Source organism: Typopeltis vanoorti, chromosome 4, assembly GCF_054136105.1.
Source record: "Typopeltis vanoorti isolate ZY-2024b chromosome 4, IOZ_Tvanoo_1.0, whole genome shotgun sequence".
Lineage (NCBI taxonomy): Eukaryota > Metazoa > Arthropoda > Arachnida > Uropygi > Thelyphonidae > Typopeltis > Typopeltis vanoorti.
The window spans coordinates 52,254,319-52,272,783 of record NC_143552.1 but is presented as its reverse complement, the minus strand read 5'-3'; the positions used below and the strand labels follow the sequence as shown (position 1 = coordinate 52,272,783).

Sequence of the window (18,465 nt, the reverse complement as noted above, 5' to 3'; positions counted from 1 at the left end):
AGTACTGCAGAGCTTTTGTTTGGATTAATTGCGATACGCCACTTGGTGTACCAATCCTCCAATTCATTGACTGCTCTCTGCAGCTTGATTGTGGCCAGGTGTGGACGGAGGGATCTGGCTATAATGATTGTGTCGTCGGCATACAGAGCGGTGATAGCTGGAGACAGTTTGGGGAGATCTGCAATGTCTACGGAGAAGAGTAGGGGAGATAGCAGAGAGCCTTGAGGGACTCCGGCCGTGATTCTCCTCTCTGTGGATCTGATACCGTTGAATTTTATTTTAAATTTTTTGTTATTTAGATATGATTTGATAAGTAGAACTAGTGGCAATGGAATACCAACTTCGTGTAGTTTAAAAATTAGTCCATGATGCCACACTCTATCAAATGCCTGAGTGATGTCTAAGAAAACTGCGCCAGAGTGTTGGTGCCATTGGGTTATATGTTCGATAACTCTGTAAATTTGTAGCGTTGTGGAGTGATATTTCCTAAAGCCGAATTGTTCATCTTAAATTATATGGTTGATATCTGTTGCCTCTTGAACCCGTGTGAGAATAGCACGTTCGGCTATTTTACCTATGTATGAAAGAAGGCTGATTGGTCTGTAATTTTCAGGAAACTGTATTTTTTCCAGGTTTGGGAATTAGGAAAACGTAGGCAATTTTCCATCGCTGTGGGAAATAGTTTACCCGGAGGATGGCATTAATGATGGCTACTAGATGCATAACCCCTTTGCGGGGAAGTAACTTGAGTACCTTGTTTGTTATTCCATGTGGACCCGGAGCCTTTTTGTTATTTAGTTTTCTTAAAATCTCATATACTTCTGTTGGTGACACGGATTTGTTATTGGATTGGATTGAGGCATTTTGAGTTATTTTACGCATTTGGGTGTGAATTTTACCTATGAAATTTATATCGGTATTGATATAATTGGGGCTGCATTGTTTTTCTAAACTGTCAGCAAATGCTTCAGCTTTTTCCTCATCGTTGTAGACAACATTAGATTCACCTTGGATTGGAGGAAATGTAAAACGCTTTGAACGGAGTGATTTCATCATTTTCCATATTGATTGATCCTCTGTGTTTAATTGGAGAATTTTGTTATTCCAGAGTTGGTTACGGTAGTCCTTTAGGGAACCTGGTTTGTTGCTCTATTCACTGCTTGTTTATCCGCTGGGTCTATTGTTCTCTGATATTGTCTTCTTGATCTGTTTTTCTCTTGGATAAGACGCTTTATATCCTCTGGAAGTTTATTTGATGGTGTACATTTGGTTATATTTGTTACCTGTGTTATAGCTGTCAGCAGTTGTTTTTCAAGAGTCTTCACTGCTTTTTCTACATCTTCGGCAGATGTTATATGCGGTATTGGACCAAGGTTTTCCTGGAAGGCTGAGGGAAGTTGTTTCCAATTTATAAATGTGGTAGTGTTTTCTGTTAAATCTTGTATGGTGCCTAGTTGTAATATGATGGGTTATGATCAGAACTTAAGTCGTTGATTGCTTGTATCTGATAGCTGTGCGCTATGTTTTTTAATATAGCTATATCTAGTACATCAGGACGTCCGGTAGCTCCGTAATGTGTCGGTTCAATGGGTCCTATTACTGTTATATTTCTTGAAGTGGTGTAAGAGTTGAGTATTCTTCCGTTAATATTTGAGTTTCTGCTGTTCCAGACTGAATGTTTGGCATTAAAATCTCCGGCTATAATCACTGCTCTGCCTGTATTTAGTATCACATCTAAGTCAGATTCAAGGAGTTTTTTATTTGGGGGGTTGTAGGCTGCATATATCGTAATGCTGCTTGTGTTTTCCATATGTATTTCTATTCCTGTAGTTTCCATGTGTTCTGTTTGGGGGTTCTGCTATTAAATTATGTTTTGTTTCTTTTCACAAAGATGGCAGTGCCTCCACCTCTAGCAAAGCATCTGTCTGTACGGTAAGTGCTAGTATGATGTTTTGGTTTTCGGAAGAGTTCTGAGTTACCTTTGTGTCCGCCCCACTCAAGATATTAACTTGCTATTCCTTAATGTTGCAGAATCTAGCATCTTTCCTGTACTTATTGATAAATGGGATATAGCTATTTTAAGTACACGTTTCTATGATGTTATGGGGCATCTTAGGGATTAATGCCTGGTTTCCAAAAGCAAAGGACAAACTACATTTTTACCTTTTAATGAAAATATTTTCATGACAACAGCCAAATGTGGGCATAAATTTATTGCCAGCATACCAATAAATTATATTACACAAAAAATGTGTTACATATTTCGTACAAATTAAATTGCAATTCATTTTTGGCAAAAGTTACAAGTTTCCTAAGGACGCAGTTAAGGAATTAATGTACAATGCTTACAGAAAACTATGCGGAGAGATATCTCAGTATGGAATATGTCCACCTGAACTGCAATGCAGCTCTCACAACGTCGTACCATGCTTAGCGCCAAAGTGACTCAAGAGTTCTTGAGGCAAAGTGGCCCGCTCCTCTTTCAGAGCAAGAATAAGGACTTATATGTTTTCTGGAGGGGAATTTCGAGCAGGAATGCTTCTCCATATTGCATCCCAAACGTAATCTACTGGGTTGAGATGTAAAATAATAACATTCTCTGGGGAGCGTGCTGGCCGCTCAATGCGATTAATGTCCTCGGTTTCCAGAATGTGGCGTGGCATTATCATCCATAGAAATGAATTTTTCGCCTACAGTACCACGGAACAATCGAACATAACGTTGAAGAACTTCGCTGCAATATCGTTCACCAGTCGCAGCCCCTTTTTCCAGCACGTGTCTTTGTACGTTCATTACGAGATATCTGCGTACCTGTGCTTGAATGGAGCTTACTTGCAAGCTGACCTGTCTTGGTGTGTCGATTACGTTTCGCTGTTATAATCAAAAATCTGTCTTCATGCTCCGTAGAGCGAGGGAGACCTCTTATTCAAACGCCGAGTACACATTCCATTGGTCTGAAACGCTTCCCAGAGCCTGGATACAAACTCTTTGGCAATATCAGTAATTCTGTGGCCTTCAGGTTTTCCAATAATTCTTACCTGCATGAAATCATCATGATAATGTCTTTTGAGTTATTGACTGACATACAAGTTTACAACTTTTTTCCTGTTGAGTGCTACCACGTGACATCTTTGCGTGCAGATTCGAAAATCTGAATGTGTATCCTCTTTCTACTCTAAATCCTCAGTTATACAAATTGCCACAAGTTGATTCGTCTGAATGTGCAGTTATCAGCTTCAGAAATGGTGTTCGTCGTTAGGTTTGGACACAAGTGTATTATTTGTTACAGATCCACATGTCGGAAAGTTACTACAGAATCTTAGGGGGAAGTGTATCAGTATTGTTAGACATAATGTGTGAAACCTACGCAGTATCAATCTGTAATAATCATTTTGCACATACATTTGATATTGTTGTTCAAGTTGTTTGGATAATGAGAAGCAATATAAAGAGTTGGAAATTTAGTTTTTGTAATATTTAACCTTCGCACAAAGAAAGGACATTGTTTTCAGCGAAGAATATTTTGAGTTTTTTTTTTTTTTTTTTTTTCCCGATAGCGAATTGATGAGCACATAACGGTTAATAATGCCAGATTTATGGTCTTGTATAGAAAAGGTAGTAATTATATAGTTCATCGCCAGTTTCATTCGTTTATCGTGTATAATACTATTCATGTCATCAGTGTTAAGTAACAATTGAACTAACTCAAATTTCATCTGAAGGCACTCTGGTTCAGTAACAGACTTAAAATTAAGCTGCGATATTATGGCGTTTAATATTAGAGAAAGTGCCAAGTAAAAGTTAACTCTAACTTTACGAGCATAATAACTGTACTGTATATCGAATTTCGGCACGATGCCAGAATAGTAATAATACTCTACTAATTCAGCAAATACTCGCAGTTGCTGTTAGCTGTTCAGTAAATACTTCTAAGCAGTTATATCTGGCTTGTCGAGAACTGGTGCAGTGTGTGTTCTTATGGAGAGGATCATAATATATAATCCCCGCTAAAAACTCTCTCTCTGTGTGCGTGTGTGCGCGCGCGAGCGATAAAATGTATCCACCTACTCTGAATTTTATTTTTCCCGAGTATATGAGGGAAGTTTCAAAAAGCATCACTAAAAATATATCATACAGTAATCTTACCTTCCTCCGTAGCTCAGTCGGTATAGACGAAGCCCTTGGTCGGAAAGACCTGGGTTCGATTCCCGTCCATGACGTGAGGAACTTTCGTCTGGTCTTTTTCGACTAAAGGTAAGTTAGCCGATCTCATACGGAGTTAGAGGGGTCTTTTCACCTAGAAACTCGGGTTTTTCGTCTCCCAGAAGAGGCAAACCGGTCTCATGAACACACCTATTTATAGCCACGAATACTTACGACAATATGTGGAAGAGATAGGGTCCTCACCACATGTTGTAACGCCCGTAGTTAACCATGGGTCACATCATGGTCTTCAACCTCCTAGATAGGAGATGGCACTTGAATGGGAATCTTACCTTACCTTTGTGTCCAAGTATACGCATGAATAGTTTAAGTTATTTGTATTTAGGCTATAAAATTTCATATCTAGCTGTCTCAGAAGTTGGACATGTCGGCATCATATTGAACTTCACCTTAACTTTTTTTAATATCTGTCCCATATCATTTTTCTTGTAGATATTTTTTCTCTTCCGGTAGTAACATCTCGGGCGTATCTAAAATACGTGACTATATGCGTGTGTGTTCCTGGAACGTCTAGCGTGTCTGGTTTACTAGCGACTTTAGTCAATCTCTCCCTTTCTCTATATCATTCACTGTTACTATGACAGTGCTATGCTCTCTCTCTCTACTAGACGCGCAGCTGTAGCTTGTCGCCTTGTCCCTGCCCTTCTACTTTTATTCCATGCACAGTGGTAATGGGCGTCCTACGCTACTTTTTTTTTAAATATTTTTTTCTTGTTAACAGTAGTAGCCGATAGTCAAACGATATGCAGTTAAATTTTCAGTACTTGTTTACTGTTTCTAGCATGCAGTGATGGAAACGGCAAACGTTAAACTGCATTTTGCTAGCTGCTGTAGATTTAGGCTGTTTACCTCTAATAATAGCCTAAATCTACAGCAGCTAGCAAAATGTATCAAAGTAAGTATCCTTAAGAAATATGTACTTTTTTGATTCAGAGTTTTTTTTTTATTATAAAGTTACTTAACATTTCTACAGAATTAAGCTTATATTTATTATGGAGAATTATAGACAAGTCAGTGTTAGAGACAATAATGGGAAAATAAATTAGGAATCGTAATCCAGAGGATGTATCATTGATCTGATCATTTGTTGGGCAGGGCAGACTTAATTTCATAAGATCGATTATAACCACCTTACTTATTTTAAAAAAAAAAGTCACCAGGATAAAGGATGATGAACTTCAGCAATGTCTTTGATACCATTACACATAAAAAGTAATTGATTACAATGTGCCAAATAGCTGATGTTCACCCAACGAGGGATAGGAAACTAGTTGACAGATAATTGGCGTTTAGGTTTCTAATAAGAAGGTAATAGAGAGAATGGTACTTCAGGGTTCAATGCCTTGTCATTTAATATATTCATAGGTAATTTAGATTCAAATATGAAACAAAATTTCTCTGATGACGTGAAGCTAGAAGAGCAGTCAGTTGTATATACGGATGAGGGACACGAGGTGAATAAGTTATGTCGACAAATGTTAAGTATATGCGAGTTGTCGTCGTCGACGATGTATTACTTTGTTTTAAAAAAGTAATATATGGATATAAGTTGAGTGAACAGGCTTCAGAGTTAATAGAATATAACAAGTTGGATATATATTGACTGATAGAGAATTTAAGACAACCACTAAGGCTCAAACATTTTAATTAAAAGAAATTTAATTGTAAGTGAAAGCAAATTGTGATATCCTCATATAAGTCTTTAGTCAGGCCAGTATTAGATTACGGTTCAATTTTACTAGCCCCACTTTTTTAATGGATGTCGAATGAATTAACAGAAAATATTCTCTAAATGTGTGGGAGAATTGCATATCACGATAGGTACGAGAACGGCTGGGTAGTCGGAATTTGTTGAATTTTACCTAAACTGAACCATACTCTACTAGAGGGCATACTACGAAGTTAGTTAAGAAGGGAGAACAAATACGAGTATACGAAGATTTATTTTTAGTTTACTTGTTAGGATGGAAGAAATGCGGAATGGCCTTAAGCAGCAGATATAGAAGCAGTGAATTTGTTACTTTAAGAAAAAAAATATTAGCTAGAGCGCATGTTAATTGAATTTTTAAGTATGATGTTCATCTAATTCCATTTTGGTGTGCTTGTGTTATAAATATGTACGTATAAATAAAAGATGGGGGGGGGGGGAATGGAGAACTGAGCATTTGCTCAGTATATTGTTAACTCGATCTTCCAGCATTGGATTATTCGATCTCAAATTGTGTTTACTGTTGAGTTAACTTTCTCGGGTGCTCTATTCCCCCCCCCCCCTTCAGCCATAAAACTGACATCAAACACATTTGGTAGGGGCGTTAACATGTACTGTCAAAGATACGTATACGTTTACAGTACATGTTAACATTGGTAATTGGTACCTCATGTTGTTGCCACTCTAGATAGACTCGAGTCTCTTGACGGAAGACAAATAATTATGATAATAAAGAAACTATATATTATTAATACAACTTTAGTTAATTGGTTTTATCTATCCCTGCAAAGTCATACAACAGCACTCATCTTCTCTAGTTAAATCAAATAAGTCAGTTTGAGGAATAAGTTAGCTTATTTCATTTTTCCTAAAAAGAAAGTGCTGCCTAACAGTGATCCCATTGCTGTAGTTACCTTGTGCACTACTGTAAAACGAAATATGTCCTATTTCTGCACATGACGGAATTTCAAGAAGTGTTAGTGTGCAGGTGTTTTCTTGCTATCCTATTTATTAATATATATTGCAATCAGATAAGAATTATTAAGCCTGAACTTGAAAATTCATAACCAACGGAAAAACGATAGTTAACAAATGAAATTAGACTAAGTAAATAACATTGATAGTGCATAATGCTTTATTAGCCAGGTCTGTCACTGACGCTCCATCTACAGTCAAATCATGAAATGGATGTTACCCAAGCGCTTTCTTGTCGTATTGTCATTACTGTTTGGTAATCACAATTAGAAAATATTGTGCTTCTTGATGCATTTCAAATTATGGACTGGTTTCACTTTAAACACTTTTAATCCAATGCTTAAAAATGTTTTTAATTGTTCCTTTAATCTCTCACTCTCTCACACACACACACACACACACACACACACACACACACACACACACACACACACAGTGATTTCAACAAAAAAAAAAGAAAGGAATCTGTTCTTTCATCTGAAAGCAAATTATTTATCATTGGTCCACATTTATTTCTGAATTTTTATAGAAAACTAATCCATCGCAAATATTCCAGTGATAGTGTAGCTAAGATATTGATCACTTATAATTCAAATTGGTGTCTTTTTCGAATTTCTACCATTATGGTATGAAATAAAGGTTCTGGATTAAGTAGCTATCTAATAGCATTGTTATCAAAATTAACAAAGAATTCATCAAAATAATTTAGCGTTTTTTAATGTAGCTCCCACCCATGAAAAGGTTATTTGCAAATCTATAATAAATTTTGTACTGTGGGTGGACTAAGGATTTTTTTCCATATATTTTTTTTTTTTAATTATATATTTTACATAGTCTGAAAACGCTGCTCGAGAGACCAAACATATGGAACTTTTTCAAGCTGCTTTAGGCCTTCAATAAGTCGTGCCATGGTATCACACCGGGTGACGAAATCCATCTTTCTCCTAAAGACAATCACAAACACCCATGCCCACAGCGAAATTCGAACCCTCAGCATGTTGAAAAGGGGATACGCTAACCACTCGGTCAAAGACGCTGCCAGTAATATCCATAAGAGAAAGGAAACGTGGACCTGCATTGTCAATACTAAACATGGGGGGGGGGGGGACATATGTATCTAGGCGCGTTATGCAGATAGTTGAAAAAAAAAAAAGCTTTTTGCAAAATATGCTTAGTGTCGAAATTAATTAATGCACAGTCACTAAAAGAGAAAATAATTACACATGTATTTAATGAGAGATAATATCGTTATAAAAACATAATATACAAAATTTCTAACTATATTGCGAACCCTTAAATTACAACACGATTATAGTTTAAAAAAAATAAGCAGATAATCGAGAGTTTACTGTGTTTCTGACCACCTATTTACTTGTCAGCATTCTTTATATTACAGATTTCGTGCTAGTCATGGTGCAGTTCCGAACAAGAACTCAAGACAAGGAGTTAATCGGAGTAGAATGTGAACTACAACTTCGGTATATATCAGTGCAGATAGTATAATTATACTTCCGGAAGTCTTTTGGACGTCAAATCAGATTGCATCGAATTGCACCATGTGATATGAATCCTCGGCGAGCAAGATGCGTGTACACCCTCGGCACAGGAAGAAAAAAAAAATCACTTGTACAAGGAAGCAACTTATCAAAGGAACATCGTCGAGATTTGAAGGCAACCAATTAGAGTAGCGCTAAGTTACGAGATAATTCAGCTTGTTGAAGTTGAAGACCTAATAAAACTGAATAACAGAAGCATCTGAAATCACGTGATGGATGGGAGCCGGGGAACTGGAATACGAAACCAAACTGCAAATTTTAACAAAAGGATGACATTTGAAGTAGTAAAGGGAGATCTCGAGATAATAATCAGAGGGAGAGGGAATGGAATAGGAAGAGGGGGAGTGAAAGTAAGCTAATAGAAAAATTGGCCGACGCGTGTTCTAACATTTGGTCACAATAATAACTTCCTGCTCAAAAGTAGGATGTAGCCTCAATTGCAACGTTGATGTGCAGGAGTATCAGAAATTACGACTTGCACTTTCTGTAAATCTTACAGAATTAGAAAGTGCCTACTGGTTGGTTTTCTTCGATTTAGATATTTTCCTGGCTAGGACCTTGGATTCTGAAATCCAATATAGCCGACTCTTTCAGTTATGGATTTAAATTTTTTTTTTCTTAGATTTATTAAAATTTTGGTGTGTAAGTTCAAGAAACCATGCCATTTTGAAGGGGTGATCTTTGTAGTCTCATTTCCTATCGAGCATAGCTTCGGAGAAAACTAAACTAAAATGGGGAGGGAGGTTTCACACGGTACAGTATTAAGACAAAGGAATCCTTTGGCTCAGGATTCGGTCTTAGCAGTTTTCCCTGCTAAATAAATTTGCTAAGTAATAACTGGAGTGCGAAAAACCTATTTTCTCAATTTTCCCATTAGATTTTTTTTTTCCATATTTAATACAACCAATGAATCTGTTAATTTTATGTATGTGCACACACCAACAAGAGATTTCTGAATTAGGAAGAATAGATTATATGAAGATTTATAGCTACATTGATCTCAAAAACTTTTTTTTATTTCTTCTGGAAAATTTGTCTTTAATACGGTAATCCAAAAACATCGTGCGTTATCTCAGTTTCAATAAAGTAGAAAAATAAATTAGGTACGTTTTAGTAGAATACAAAAGTGTATAATTGCTAAGAAGAGTTTTAAACGCTTATTGTATCCAGTGGATTTATAAAATTTCATAAAATAGTTTCTAAACTTTTTTTTTAAAAAAATTAACATTTCGTTACACTTATTGTGCACTTTCAGTTGTTCTCAAGTTTTATAATCTAAGGATGCCATTTTGATTTAGATATTCGAACATTGCCTGGTCCATTAGTATTTTAAATATAGATTAAAACTGTGGCTCTATCAGAATTGTCCATAAAAAGATTTATTATTTTAAATCAATAAATTAAGGTACGACTTACGCCATTTTTGTTTATTGTTATTATTATTGTTTAAATTTTATTATTAAATAAATTCCCAGATAGCCGATTTCTGGCACAGGCAAATGTTTCCCCCTTTCGGAAACTCCGAATTTTAAACCCGCAAATCAGAAACATCGCTCATAAAGAACATTTTCATAATCTACAATAAAGAGCTAAGAGGCTATTTTTTTCGGCGACTTAAATTAAATTAAGGGGATAATAAACCCCTCATTATTTCAAAGCCGAATAAGAAACTCGAAGAGTAAAACGAGCGAAAAGAGAACCTCTTAAATTTCGATCTTCAAGTTTCTTATTCGGCTTTGAAATGATGAGGGATTTATTATTCCCTTAACTTAATTTTCATAATCTGTTTCCGACAATAATAAAAATATTGGCTAGTATTCGAGAATATGAGATTGCTTGCGGTACTCTCTCCTCGGTCTTCAAATTGCTGGAGTAGTGATGGATCCAACTACTGGCGAGCACTAAGGGCGCAATGGAAGCGCAGGATATCGATTTCAAAGGCTTGTTAAGGCTAAATATTTCCAACTACTTCGCAGAATGAAAGGCATTAGATGATTTTTTTAAGTAATTAACAATTACTACTAATAAGTTTTATTTATTGGCAGAAACACATTGGTTTCAGCAAAAAAATAAGGTAAAAAGTATAACATTTTAATATTTAACATTTTATGTAAGATTAAAATAAAGACGCCTCTTCATTGGGGGGGAGATGAGTCGTGGATACGTCATCATTTTTACCGTTTCAGAATTAAACAGGATATTTTCATATATAAAGAGCAGGTACGTGTGCTGAGTTAACTTTTGTCCAAGCGTATATTTCGCAAGAATTATGAAATAGTTTGAGATTTCATACCTTTTTTTTTTTCTACTAACAGGTAGCGTTAGACACAGCTACTGCCATCGATGATGCTAATGAACTATTAACAAAATCTATCTTGAATTGTGCACTAGAAATAGGAGGTGTAAAAAGGCACCAAGGAGAGGAAAAACTTAAACAGGAAACCTTAGGTCTGATGAAGAAAAGAAGAGATATGAAAAGAGATTTGAATGACACCAATAAAATAGAATATGCAGAAATTTGTAGAACTATACGTAAAAGGATGAAACATGAACTTAGATCGTATAATACTAGGAAAATTAAAGAAACAATAGTAATATGAAGGTCCTAAGACGAACATTATCAGTTAGAACAAAGGAAATAACTGCTGTAAGAGGAAAAAATGGTGAACTTATAAAAAAATGGAGATGCAATAATCAAAAGAATTCAGGAATTTTATACTAAACTCTATGAAGACAAAGACCAGGACATCCAAGAATCATCTATGAATAACTCGAGTGAGGAAGAACATGATACCCCCTGAGATCTTACAAGGTGAAGTGGAAATGGCACTGCGGGAAATGAAGAATGGAAAGGCCACAGGGGAAGATGGATTATGGTAGACTTCTTAAAACCGTGAGGAAGCCCTGTAATGAAATAGCTGACAACTCTTTAATAAATGCCTAAAACAGAGAAAAATTCCGAAAAATTGGAACAATTCACTTCTAATATTAATTTTTAAAAAGGGAAATAAGGAAGAAATTGAAAACTACACCCCACCATATATAAAGTTTTCACCAAAATTATTAATAATAGAATAAAATCTAAACTAGAGGGAATGCAATCCTGTGAACAAGCTGGATTTAGAAAGAATTACAATACTTTGGACCATATTCACACATTAAGACAGCTCATTGAAAAATCAATTGAATACAATAAACCCTTATGTCTGGCCTATATAGACTATGAAAAAGCATTTGATTCAGTTAAAACATCTGCAATACTAAAAGCACTTGAAACCCAGGGAACTGAGAAATCATATATTGAAACACTAAAACATATTTACAATAATGCAACTTCTGTAATTAAATTATATAAAAACAGTGAAAAGTTCCCAATACAAAAAGACATCCGGCAAGGCGACACCATATCTCCCAAATTATTTACAGCTGCACTAGAGGAAGGCTTTAGAAGCCTTGATTGGGAAACAAAAGGAATAAACATGAATGGAGAAAGGCTGCATCATCTGAAATTTGCAGATATTGTCCTGATAGCAAATAATCTTGAAGATCTGGAAGAAAGGCTAAATCAGCTAAATGAAGCCTCCAGAGAAATTGGATTAAAAATAAATGAGAAAAAACAAAAATAATGATGAATAAATACATAAACCATAGAATTATCAAAGTTGAAAACCATGAAATAGAACAAGTTACTTCATATGTATATTTGGGCCAATTGTTATCCTTCGAGGAGTACCAAAGAAAAGGGATTGAACGAAGAATTCACCTTGGATGGATGGCTTATGGGAAAATGAGACATGTTCAGAAGTGACATCCCTATGAGTCTAAAAAAGAAAGCTTTCGACCAGTGCATACTTCCTGTCCTAACATATGGAGGAGAAATATGGACTTTAACAGAAGCCCTAAACAAAAAGCTGAGAACAACACAACATCGCATGGAAAGAAGTATACTAAAAATAACATTAAGAGATAGGAAGACAAATATCTGGATAAGATCTCAAACAGGTGTCACGGATATTTTAAAATACATTAAACAGGCTAAGTGGAGATGGGCTGGCCATATTGCCAGATGCAGTGAGATGGACTAGAAAAACAACAGAGTGGAGACCAATGGATGGAACAAGACAAAGAGGAAGACCGAAAAGAAGGTGAAGAGATGAACTGGAACAAATTGCAGGAGTGAGATGAATGGGAGAGGCAGAAAACCGAGTGATCTGGAAAATCATGGGGGAGACCTTCGTCCAGCAGTGGACAGAACCAGAAGGTTGAAGAAGAAGAGGTAGTGTTACTACCTAATTGTATTTTGTGTTGTTGCTTCGAGAAACAGCTGTCATAATAACAAAATATATTTAGCTTTAACTCACACTTTTGTACTTTAACGCAGCCATGGCTACTATTCAGGGATATCAGCATCGAGAGCCTCTGGGACATAGGCGTGTTGGCACTACATGCCATCTGAGGCATGGCGGCAAAGCCCCAGGAAGAACACTCGTCTTCCTGTTAAGCCAACAAAAAGACAAACAAGTCCAACCACTATAGATTTAGTAAAATGGTGCTAGTGAAGTAAAACTAGATCAGTCCACATGGAAACGGCGCAGTTATAGTTTTTTTAAGACAACTTGGACATGCATGGTACTAACGTACTATAGGTTGACCAATCAACTTCTCTTGCATGTGCCTAACATATAAAAATATATATAATTCCGGCATGGAAATTGTTGTACTATCACGTTCTCTATCCACTAAAATCCACTTCGCATAACAGCTGCAAGCCAATGTCTCTTTTCATAATAATAATTATAATTTATTACAATTTATGAATGGATCAAACAGCATCTGGTGAAGAAAAAGACTGTCCTTCAGACTTTAAAAGTTAGACAGGGCAAAACGTCCTTGTCTAATCCCTAGAATAAAAGGCGTTAGCGAATATCAATTGATCATTGATTGGCAGAAATTTGCTCATTTTTGTCCTTAAGTTGGATACATTACTACAAAAACCAGTACTGGATTTCACCATTAAGATGAAATCAATATTTTTTTTTGCCCCCTCCCTTTCTCCTGATTCGAACTGTATACATTCCAAGTTTTGCTGTTACCTGAATAATTGGTGTTTCAAATAGCAACGAGTGATTTAATACGAGAACCCTCAGTTCATCTTTCCAATCATTGTCCCTTTGCTTTATACTCGGATTGTGGTGACTTTCTATTTGTATTACAAGGTACATAAGCTATAGCTTTCTGATAAGTTTCAGTGTAGTATTATTTAATAATTTACCGGTTACAATATGAAAATTAGAACATGTCATTTGATGTATGTTCAGTTTATTTTCTTTATTGCGTATAAAGAGTGAATTTGTATATCTTTCAGGACTGGGCAGTGCAATTAACAGACAGCACAATGAGCACGACGTAGGATTTGATAGGGAAGAAGAAGAGATAACATGACTACTTATTGTTCTAATATATGCAGCTTACTTTTCATTGTTTTCGTTGGCAGTCTCCTTGCCGGAGGCGATAAGAGGCCTGCAGGTAAGTGATCGCACTGTTTCTTTGTTGCCTAGTTCCCAACACTTTTCTTTGCTTGAATTTATTAATATTTGCAATGATATAAGTGGCAAGTATTTTTGCCATTAGATTCTTCTAAAATTCTTATTATTCTTACAACCGAATAGAAAAAAAAAATTCAGTTGAATTACATGAGTAACATTCAGATTTTGTAGCGAGGTTCTGTTAAAAGAATGCAAAACAACCAACTATTTAGAATGTCTGAAAAATTACACTACAGTCTTTAAGTCTTCCGAAGATTATCATACATCAAAGTAGTGATGTCGAGTAATTTTTTTTTATTTATCTTCCTACTACCTGGGTATTTCATCAGCTCGCATGACATGCCCATCATCTTCTGTTTAGCGATCATTGCCTCTAAGGAGCATTCTGTCTTTATACTCTCTTAAACCTTATTGGTCATTCTTGCAGTCCATGGGATTCTTAAGTCTCCTCACGCCCATAATCCAAACTAATCAATTTGCTTTCTGCCTTTCTTCTTAATAATCCAGCTTTCACATCCATACCTCACCATTGGAAATACAATTACTTTAACAATTCTAACTTCCGTGGCCTTACACCTTTATCTTTCATAATTTTTGTCAGGTTTAACATAGCTTTTCTTCCCATGACTATCCTTCTTTTAATTTCATCTTCGCAATTTACCATCATTTCTGATTCTGAACCAAGTAAATCATAACTTTTAACGATTTCTATTATCTCTCTCTGTTATAAATTATCCAAGCTGTCATAAGTTTTGTTTTCCTGGTGTTTAAACGAATCTCGGCTTTGATTCTATTGGTTAAGAGGGGAAAGTAACAAAGCCGAGCGTAATTTAAACACCAGCAAAACAAAACTTATGGCAACTGGTCTGCTATGATCTAAGAGGGGGAAAGTAACAATCACTCCAGATCATAGCAGACCATAGTTTCTCCCATGAGGGTTGTATCATCTGTATATCCTAAATTATGTTCTACTGATAAGTAAATCTTGACTATCGTTCGTTATGTTCTTTTGTGCCAACCCATGCATAGGCCTTTCTAAGGCCTATGCATGGATTGACAGGAAAAAACTAAAATTGACCTCAGAAAGGTCAAGGTTTTAAGTTTGAACTTGTTGGAATTCAAAGTCAACTCCTAAAGTGAAATTTTTTAGGAGTTCACTTAAAACAAATCCCAGGTTACATCAATTTCCTGGAGTACAGTTCCCTCAATGTGTTGCACAGCTTGTAATCTTTGTATCCTAAAATGCATAACTTGACACTTTTTTCACATTAAATTGGCATTATGTTTTGCCCATATTTGTCAGACTATTTAAATCATCTTGCAAGCTCTCCACATCACCTTGATTAACTACGTATAGTATTACCTTGCCCAATTTTGCATCATCAGCAAACAGCTAAATATTTCCCTTCAGATTATTTCCTAATCATTTATGTACAAATTAAATATCAGTGGTCCAAGCATAGAGCCATGCAGCTTACCCTATTCACCTACCCTCAGGAAAAGGCGGGTGACTAGTGGCATATTATCATCACATATTTGTATAATTCTAAACCTATGTTAAACTTTTTTGAGACTGCGTACCCCCCCCTCCATAAATATATTCTTCCACCTTCCCCCAGGACTTCTATGAAAATTTTCATTAAAAAAAATTTGAAAGGAATGACAATGAACCCTTACTTGTAAAATATTTTAATGAAAAAAAAAAAGGTTCATAATATTACAAATAATAAAGTAATATAACATTTTAGAAGTGTCATTTCATTAAACATTAGTATTTTCCCCATTCACTGAAGTTTTTTGTCAGAAACAATTTATAAATGTCATATGTTCTGGAGAACCATTACAAGTTTTCGCGGAACCCTAGAAATACACTTCAATAAGCATTGAAATGTATTCAAAAATATATAAACGATACGGTTTGAAGAATTATGCAAATAACGGATATATATCCGTGACAATTGTACTAATCAACTTTTATATTGATTCTGGGAGCCATTCGAATAGTATCAACGTATACTTGGCTGCTCACTGTTAATGGTAGTGTAACCGATAAGGGCAATCCCAGAGACGGCAGTCTATCTTTAATAGTTTTCGTTTTTTCACCCTCCTTCTATCCCTTTATATCTCGCCGTTTTATTTAATGCTTCCTCTTTCTTTGAGATGCAGTAACAAGTTATTTTTGATTATCATTTGTCATTCCTGTGTCTGTGAAAAAATACTTTTAGTCACACTCCGTCACGCTCACATGAGCGGCCCTTACTCCACTTTATGCTGACGTAATTCTGAATGGCTTCCTAATTGCTTCAGTTATAAGTATACCTTAAGGAACTAAATTAATCAAAGCAAATCACGACCACGTTGTAAAGCAAGAATAACTCTGATTTGGAATTGCAGCGGAGCACTTGGAGTTGTTTTTATTTGCGTGAGTGTGTATTGCTCATCATTCCCCTCTCCCTTTTTCGTCGATTTTTTCTCTCTCTCTCTCTCTCTCTCTCTCTCTCTCTCTCTTGGAAGTCTTACCTTGTCATCAGATGGATATTTTTTCCCTTGGGAGGGGAAAGCAAAAAAACTATTCTGTATTTTAAGCATGCAACATCAATATTAGTGGAGTGGTGGATAATAGTCCGTTTCTTCACCATGGTAAGATTTGATTATTCAGTTTGGTCTGGAATATTAAAGGGATGTGATGTGGATGGGAGAGGAATGTTTGGACTACCCAAGCGGATTCGCCTGAATTTAGTCCCATTCACAGTACATGCAATTGCTTTTCAACCTGTTGTGGCAATTACTATAAAATAAAATAAAGTTGTACCAGTGTAAGCTTCGTAAAGTATTGTTCTGCATCTGTTCATTGTAGCTGTAAGTTGGATTATTGATAATACATAACGTGCTTTCGTACAAGTTGTTTTTTTTTTTTTTTTTGTCAATCCTCTGCAAATGATGCTCGTGTGCACGAAGGTGCACGCATGCTCAGAAATGTTGGCGTGTCGTCAGGGTGGGAAACTAAATTCTAGGTTTGGTAATAGCAAGGAAATTATAACGGAAATTGAAGGAACCGTCATACGCATAAATGTTCTTAAATTCAAATTTCTTTCGAACAGAAAACCAATATTAGCAATAATATCAAGTTGATCAAGTCTCAAATATGTTATGCTATCATAACTTTAAATATACAGTACATACTGTGCGAATTAAGGTACACAACTTACTAGTTTAATGGCGGATAGCAGTTTTTTTTTTTTTTTCCCCGAATGTGGTAGTTAACCATTGTTTGTTGAGGATAAGAACATAGAAAACAAATATGAGAGGAGAGAATTGAAGGAATAAAGGACACTATAAGGAGCTGGATGAGCTTTCCATTTGTCAAATCTATTTATGTAATCTTTGTACCTCGTACAATTGACAACACGAAGCTCCTTCTCTCTCTCTCTCTCTCTCTCTCCTTATACTGCTCCTTCATACCTTAACCCCTCCCACTTCCTTATTATTTTTTTACTTTTTATGTTCTTAACCTCTTTTCTTTCTTTCAACAGTAACAAGGACTGCTACCTCCTTAGTTACTTTCTCTTGAACTAGGTTCGTCCGTGTTTTATAAACTCTTGACTCAACCAACAAGATCACTTTACCGTTCACACCCACGAAAGTTTTTTTTTTTTTTTTTTTAATATAGTACATTCGTATCGTGGATGCGCTAAGGATTCTTTTGCTGATTTCTTTTTATTATTATTATTTTTTTATTTTTAATTTATTTTTGCTAGTCCGGAAACCCTACTCTAGAGACCAAGCTTTCCATATTTCGCTAATACAGATTTGCGCAGCACTCATACATATGCTGCGTTCTGTGTTTAGTATTTAAAAGATATTCTGCCTTCGTAAAGTTAATCACTTTCAATGGTGACAGGATTTTTTTCCCCATAAAATACAAACCGGCCACACAACACACGCCATTTACAGACGTACGTCACTTCATGGCTCAGTTGCTTTGGCGTAATCAACAACCGACCAGTTGCAATATTTGAAACTTCTAATTCGTGAATTTAAAAGGAATAGTTGTGTTTATTTGCATTTGTGACACGAATCAAACAAGCACAAGAGAAAACCTGGTGGATTTAAAAAATAAAAGCTTTTGTTTCTGTTTACTGAGAATTTACTTAATAATTAATTTTTACTGTACTGATACTTGTTCTTTCAAACCAGACGGTTTAGGCTGTCGACCTATTATTATATTCATTTTAATTAGATGATAATCACGTCTTCATGTCTTGATCTGTCAATCCTCAGTTTCATTAGGTATTGAAGATACCTGTATTCTATATTTTCATTACTGTTGTCCACTGTGGAGACAACAGTAATGAAAATTTACAAAAAAAAAAACAGATTTTTATTATTACTCAGCGACGTTTACATCTCTCATTGTCACTATACAACTAAGTTTACGCGAATAATTCTTAGCGTT

At 35.7% G+C, this 18,465-nt stretch overlaps 1 protein-coding gene across 3 annotated transcripts in view; it reads left to right on the top strand.

Annotated features, from left to right (window-relative positions):
* Positions 1–18,465, top strand: part of LOC150107299 (fibroblast growth factor receptor 1-like) — a 334,528-nt gene that overhangs the window by 101,771 nt on the left and 214,292 nt on the right. For all 3 annotated transcript variants that reach the window (XM_090391806.1, XM_090391807.1, XM_090391804.1), the window contains one exon: positions 13,829–13,989. In XM_090391806.1, coding sequence (XP_090247932.1) covers positions 13,902–13,989 — 88 coding nt within the window. In that variant the 5' untranslated portion in view covers positions 13,829–13,901. The remainder of the gene's footprint in view (positions 1–13,828; positions 13,990–18,465) is intronic.